Consider the following 7,663-nt stretch of genomic DNA (forward strand, 5'->3'; position numbering starts at 1 on the left):
GCCCGACCAAGAACTCGCGGCACCCGGCCCTCCCTCGCCGCGCCCGGCCAAGAGCTCGCCACGGCCCGGTCCTCCCTCCCCGAGCTCGCCGCGCCCGGCCAACAAACTGTTGCAGTTGTGGCCGCATGCGATGCGGGAGGTCGCTTTCGACGAGGCGGGAGGCGGCGGCCAGCGCCGGTGGCCTCGCCGGTGCGCGCGGCCGGCGAGGCATGAAGACCGGTGAGGGGGGGGGGCGGATCCGGGTGCAGGACGGGATGGATTTGACCGGTCGGCACCGGATCCGGCCAACGGCGGGCGGGATTGGTGCGGCGGCGTGGGAGTTGGGGACGAGCGGGCGACCGCACTGTGCTCCGGTCGGAGGCGGGTCGCTGATGCGTGGGACCGGGTCGGACACGCGAGGACACGAGCAAGCGACGAGAGCGCCTGCTTTTGTCCGTCACCAACCCATTTCTTCCCATATTTGCATTCAGTTTGGGTCCGGAACGGACAGTAAGCGGACAGCGGGCGGACGCCTTGTCCGTTTGTGTCACCCTGTTGGGCCATCTTTTTTGTCCGGATGACCCAAACGGACAAAATGGGTCTCCTCAATGGAGTTGTTCTTATCGTTAATTTACAAGGCCTGAGGAATGCAGGTTTGGAAACAGCTCAAAATTTGGCCGAGCTTGAGCCTTGAACCACCACCGTTCACACCTTGAGCAACTCCACATATTCATGGGAAAAAAGTACAGTCCGACCTCAGGTCAGCTCAGGTGTGCTATCTGCTCATGTCGTAGCTTTTGGTGATTGATTAACCAGCTGCCTGCCTGCCTGCCAGGTGCCAGGCTCCTCGGAACATATTCTTCCAACCATTTGGGTGGCACAGAATATTCCTGCGCCCAATAATTCACACACTCTATCCTTCTCGTGACAGCTGAAAAAATTAGAAAAAAGAAGGAAAGGGCCCAGGGAAAAGGACTCCTGTTGGCTGCACCACCGGAAAAAGAAATGCTAAAGCATTTTACGTGCGCGAATACTCCTATCATCCATCCACATATCCCTGGCCGCTTTCTCCCTTTTGAAAGTTTTATTTTAATTTGGTGATGGTGTACGTGCTCCTTTTGTAGGGTCATGTTTGGTAGCGACTCTCTTTTTTAAATCTCAACATCATCTTCTAGATGGTATTTCTCTTTTTTTTTGCGGGGATTCTAGATAGTATTTCAGGATTCTAGATGGTATTGCAACACACGCAAATGGTATTCTGGCGTTTGGCTTTGCAGATAGATGTCTATAAGGATTACTGCAACGCGGGAATACGCGTTTCCTACCCTAGCCGTCGCCGCCACCAAGCGACTAGGGCGAGGCACTTTTTCCTCCGATCTCCACCGGCCGGTGCGCTCGCCCCCTCTCCCTTCGGTTGCTGCTCCGGCGGCAGGAGGGAGGGGGGACCCGTTGAAAGAATATGCGGTGCCCCCATGTTTGGTTTTGGTAATTGATGACAATCTCTATGGACTAATGGTTGTCTTGAGTTATATTTGAAGGATCTGTCCATAGGCTTTTTTTGAATTTCCATGTGTTGGAGAGTTTAGGAGTTGACCAAGGTGCTATTAAGGAATTATCCAAAGATTGGTCATGTGAGTGTTAAGCTTATTACAAGCATGTCTTGAAGAATAAGATTGTGTGATCATTCATGTACACCTTCAAGACATCATCCAAATGAAGAGAGTTGAAAAGATTCAACACACAAAGCGCACAAGATGTACCGAGGGACCAAGTGATCCCATGGTATGGTAAGCATTGTCCATTATGCTTTGTGTGCTAACCCATGGTCTTCGTGAGAGTTCTTTGTGGGGTTAGGTTGCGGTGTGCAAGTTCAAGTGATGCATCACGAAGAGATCAAGTGCTTGAAGCTTGCCGTCCATTGTGGTGACAATGGACTTGTGAAGATGAGCGGAAGAGAGGCTCACCCACAGTAGAGTATGGGGGAGCAATCAACTAGTCTTCATCCCGCCAACGCAATCAAGAAAGGTGGTCCAACTTGAGGGAGTCAAGATCGTCATCATCTAGCTCAAGTGGACCATATGCAAGGCAAAGGTTTGCCCTTGATAGGTTTTCTATTTTACCGGTCTCATGGTAGTTGTGGGAGACCGGGTTATAGGATCGTGTGTCGTACTATCAAGGGGGGCTCTCGATGAGTTGCTTGATCGTATCGTTCGTAGAGAGCTCAAACCATTGCATCCTTGCATCATCTTTATTGGTTCTTGTTTGGTTCTTCTCCTTGTGAGATTTGGAGCTTTTGATCTTGTTCATGACAAGCTCGAGTTCATCGAAAACGGAGTTCACATGCATCTTCTATGATGTTTTCGATGTTGGATGGTATGCCGGTTCTTCTCTGTTGGAGGTGTCACTCCTTTGTTTGCTAAGCATACCTCCCCTGCCTCTTCTTACTATAACCAGTCGCTGTTTTGATGCTACTCGTTGTCTTGTTTCAAACAAGCTTGAGTTTGCTCAATTCGGAGCTCATTTGCAGAAGTTATGGCAGTTCTGGTTTCCTTGGAGTATTCTTTGTTTTCGCGGTAGTGGCTTGAGGATGGCGCCAGCGGTAGTACCGCGGTCCTCAGCGGTAGTACCGCCGAAGCACCCCCAGCGGTAGTACCGCTCCAAGCGGTAGTACCGCTCTCCGAACGGTAGTACCGCTCTCCGAACGGTAGTACCGCTTGGGTTTTCGGTCGTAGTACCGCTGTGCGTCTGGGCTACTTCCGCCTCGATTCTCGAACGAAGTTTTTCGTGTCGGGTTTTGCGGCACTAAGGGCGGTAGTAGGAGCGGTAGTACCGCCCTAAGCGGTAGTACCGCTCTTCCCTAGCGGTAGTACCGCCCTGGGGTCAGGGCCCTGGCAGCGCGGCAGTACCGCTGGGTTGAGCGGTAGTACCGCCCGGAGCGGCAGTACCGCCCTTCCCTAGCGGTAGTACCGCTCTGTGCGGGGCTGGTGAGTGGGATAACGGTTGGATTGTTCCCCCCACTATATAAAGGGGTCTTCTTCCCCAATGAACCTTATCCTTAGAGCTCGTGTTCTTCCCCCATTGTTGACCTTCTCCGAGCTTGCTATCTTTCAATCCCTCCGTGGATTCTTGCTAGTTTTGGGGGGAAAAGAGAGAGAAGATCTAGATCCACGTTTCCACCAATCACTTTCTCCTCTAAGTGAGGGGAACCCCTTGGATCTAGATCTTGGAGTTCTTCGTGTTCTTCTTTCGTTCTTCCTCTCATTTTCCTCCCTAGCATTAGTTGCTTTGGTGGGATTTGGGAGAGAAGGACTTGGGCACTCCGTGTGCCCTTGCCATTGTATTTGGTGCATCGGTTTGAGTTCTCCACGTGATACGTGGAAGTTACAAGTTGAGAAGCTTATTACTCTTGGGTGCTTGGTGCCCTTGAGCTTGTTCCTCTTGGGTGCTTGGGCACCCTAGTCGGTTGGTGGTGTTCGGGGCTCAATCATTATGGTGTAAAGCTCCGGGTAAGCGTCGGGTCTCCAATTAGGTTGTGGAGATCGCCCCGAGCAATTTGACGGGTACCGGTGACCTCCCCCAAGGGTTGCCAAAGTGTACGGGTCCGGTGACCGCCCCCAAGGGTCGCCATTTGTACGGGTTCGGTGACCGCCCTCAAGGGTCCCTTAGTGGAATCACGGCATCTTGCATTGTGCGAGGGCGTGAGGAGATTACGGTGGCCCTAGTGGCTTCTTGGGGAGCATTGTGCCTCCACACCGCTCCAAACGGAGATTAGCATCCGCAAGGGTGTGAACTTCGGGATACATCGTCGTCTCCGCGTGCCTCGGTTATCTCTTACCCGAGCCCCTTTACTTATGCACTTTACTTTGTGATAGCCATATTGTTCTTTGTCATATATCTTGCTATCACATAGTTGCTTATCTTGCTTAGCATAAGTTGTTGGTGCACATAGATGAGCCTAGTTGTTGTAGGTTTTGTGCTTGACAAATTAACCGCTAGGTTTATTCCGCATTTGTTCAAGCCTAAACCGTAATTATTTTAAAGCGCCTATTCACCCCCCCTCTAGGCGACATCCTCGTTCTTTCACCCGTTCCTTCGCTCTGTAGTTAGGTTTTGGATTTGTAGGTCGTGGTGCGTCGTTGGGGTGGTGGGAGCGGCGTCCGGATGAATAAATCTGCCTCAACCCCACTCCCACACCGGCGATGTCCTTCATGGCGGCGTCTCGGAGTTGATGGCATCGTGTCTCTGTCGATCCCTCAGATCGACAGCGTTAGGGTTCATGGATGGTGTTGACGAGGCGGCGGCGGCGACTCCATCAGGTGTGTCTCTCCTTATGCTATGTCCCCGTTGCTGTGGCGTTGTCTCCGACGTCATGGTGGAGCAGGGAGGTCTTGTCGTTCAGGAGTACGCGCATGCGGTTGTTTACGCAAGTGACAGCTGGAAGATGGAGTATCTTGTGTTGGGTCTGTGGTCGAAGGCGGGCAGTTCTGGTTTCCTTCTCCGACGTCGTCGTCATGCGAGGGTGTCAATTCTGAAGTTCGATGGCGTGTCCGGGACATGTTGCCCCGGTCTGATTCTTTCAACGGCTATGGTTTTGCCTTTGACAAACTACTTTGAAGGTCCGTAAAGCTGCTGATTATTATCATCAAGCTTGCATGGCGAAAAAGGGTTCCAGTTCTAGGCAAAAGACCAATTTCTCCCCAACATCAATTAAAGACTTGCCCTCCAAGTCCAGATCAAGTGGTGACCAGCATGCATATCTTCAGGTCGATGCTCTTGGGAGAGTTTCTTTCTCTTCCATTCGCAGGCCCCGGTCTCTTCTTGAAGTTGACAATCCTTTGTCAGGTGAGGGTCCTCATGATCAGAAGTCTTCCGTGAGGTCCCTGGAGAAAGAACCTATGCTAGCAGCCAGGGTCACTGTTGAAGATGCCATTGGTCTTCTTCTTGAGGTGGATGATATTGACAGGCTCCTGCAGTCTAGCCAGGCACAGGAGAACAGTTTCCAGCTGAGGCGAAGGCGACAAGTTCTCCTTGAAGGTCTAGCCGCATCACTTCAGCTTGCTGACCCTCTTGGGCCCAGCAAATCTGCCAATTCATCTGGGTTAGCCCCTAAGGATGATATTGTCTTTCTTCGCATTGTTTCTCTTCCCAAAGGACGTAAGCTTCTGGCTCGTTATATCCGGCTTATTGTCCCTGGAAGCGAGTTGACCAGGATTGTATGCATGGCTATTTTCCGACACCTGAGGTTCTTGTTTGGGGGTTTACCATCAGATTCAAGTGCAGCAGAGACAACAGTTGCTCTGGCAAAGACTGTTTCGACTTGTGCTCACCATATGGAGCTCGGTGCTCTTAGTGCTTGCCTTGCTGCAGTTGTCTGTTCATCTGAACAACCACCTCTCCGTCCTCTTGGTAGCTCTGCTGGTGACGGGGCTTCTCTTATTATCAAGTCAGTACTGGACCGAGCAACTGAGTTGCTGACTGATCAGCGTGCCGTATCCAGCTATACCCCGTCAAACCGAGCTCTCTGGCAGGCATCGTTTGATGCTTTCTTTGGGCTTCTGACAAAATACTGCCTCAGTAAGTATGAAAGTATTCTGCAGATGTTTGTGATGCAGGCATCAGGCTCTGTGATTGGATCTGAAGCCTCCCAAGCAACTAGCAGGGAGATGCCAGTTGAGTTGCTACGTGCAAGCCTTCCTCACACAAACGAGCAGCAACGGCAGATGCTGCTCGATTTCGCTCAGAGAACCACGCCAGCCAGCAGTTTTACCCCCCCTGGTGCTAGCGGTGGACACATCACTTCTGAATCGGTTCCTGGTTGATGTAGCTCAAGGCCTGGACGCAATTATCTTTGGATGGTGATTCTTATATCTGAAGACATGAATGATTGCGCCCTTGATAAGTAAAGGTGTGAGCTTGTAGAAGTTCCATGGGCTCAGGAAAGTAGCCTTATTCAGTCTGTGACTTAAAGTGTAGGTTTCAGATTAATCTCATAGACCAACAAAAAGAGATGGATCCCCCCTTTTATGTGGGTCATTTACTATAGCACACCCACCTGATGATCACAAATAGACCGTGGAGAACATGTACTTGTATTGCTGTAACTCTGTGCAGTGGATGAACCGGTCAGCTGGCTCGTCGGGGCAATCTAGTTTTTAACGTTTATGCGCCCTTGGCGAAGAAGACCGTAGTGTACAGGTTCGACTGCTGGGGCCTTCGTGTCTGTTCTTTTTACTGGAGCATGGAAGGTGCCAAGGAGTCAAGTGTGGAGTCTGGTCCATCTGTTTTATTTAGGACCAGGTATGTTGGAATAATGATGGGTGAGTGCTATTTATAGGCTACTGCTGGAAAGATGTTTTTTCTTCGTTGCAACATTTTATAGATGTGTCATGTCCCTCCCAGGTATCCACTGATATTATAGTGGAGCACTGGAAATGGAAGCATTGTCATTTGTTCATCTTTTTTAGTTTGGCACTTTGTTTTTCTCAAGGGTTGTGGGTGTTGGGATATTAAGACAGTCTAGTTGGCTATAGAACAATACACTTGTATCGCTGCTGAATCAAAGATAGAAATTATAGAATTACAATCAACCAGAGAAAGTATACAAAGTTCCCTTTTTTTTTTGAGCAAAAGAGAGGCCACCCTGTCCCGTTTTCATTATAGAAAACCCAATGTCTTGCATAGAAGTTCAGTTTTTGTATGTGTGGGCATAATCTTAGATCTCATGCCATCATCATCATCATGGTCTTGAACTCGTCGGAGGTGAGCACCCCGTCGCCGTTGAGATCGAACCGGCGGATCATAAGTTGACACTGTCGGCGTCCAGGTGCAGCCCTAGCCTGCTCATCATCAGCTTGAGGCTGAGCTCGCGCATCCGGAACGCCTCCCTGCACCTGTTTTCCTCTTCCTCGTCGCCGGCCTCAGCCTCGCACCAGCCTCAGGAACTCCTCCTCGTCTAGCAGCCCGACGCCATCGGTATCCGTGGAGGCCATCAAGGCCTGCACCTCCTCAGCCGACATGTTTTTTTTTGACGAAGCTATGGCGGGCTTATGTCGGCCTGAACCATTTTCATTATCATAGTTAAGACTGATATACAAACACAACGGCTGCACAAGTGTAGCACCCAACACACACAAGAAGGAATAAGAGACAACAGAGAAGAACCAGGAAACCAGCTACGGCAAGTAGCTGACAGCACCCATCACGACTAGGATAACCGAGAGAGCAGGAGCTAGCTTTGATGGATCAGTTGAAAGGAGATTTGTTGCCGAGAAGACGAAGAGAAGAAGTCACCCGCTGCTCTGCGATCACTCACACCTTGAAGAGCTAGGAAGTCACAATCGCCATCGAAGGGCATCCCATTGCCTAGCCATGTCGCGACAGAGAGAGCCACTGACCGTGCCGAAGGGCAATGCTCCGCAGAGACAGCCCCTGCACCTCCTCTAGGCCACACCATGGCCACCATCACAAATAGAGGGAGCCAGAGCACTATGCAAAGCAACAAAATCTCACGCGCCGTTGAAGGGCACCAAACACCGAGACATCACCGTCGCCATGAGCCCCCATGAGAGGTCAACCAACAGCACCAGGATGACCAAGGCACCAGTCGCCGCCACATACCACTTCCACCGCCACCACCGAGCATTCCAACCACCCAACAACCTCTGCTACCCAGACATCGAGCAAC

At 51.0% G+C, this 7,663-nt stretch overlaps 1 protein-coding gene across 1 annotated transcript; it reads left to right on the forward strand.

Moving 5' to 3' along the window:
• Positions 1–4,609: 4,609 nt before the first annotated feature.
• LOC123070909 (protein PAT1 homolog 1) lies at positions 4,610–6,433 on the forward strand (the record flags this gene model as incomplete). Its single annotated transcript, XM_044494324.1, is given in 1 exon segment — positions 4,610–6,433. A coding segment is annotated over 1 exon segment (1,189 nt), but the record flags the coding sequence as incomplete, so codon positions are not given.
• Positions 6,434–7,663: the final 1,230 nt, after the last annotated feature.

The sequence above is a fragment of the Triticum aestivum genome, chromosome 3B, assembly GCF_018294505.1.
Source record: "Triticum aestivum cultivar Chinese Spring chromosome 3B, IWGSC CS RefSeq v2.1, whole genome shotgun sequence".
NCBI lineage: Eukaryota > Viridiplantae > Streptophyta > Magnoliopsida > Poales > Poaceae > Triticum > Triticum aestivum.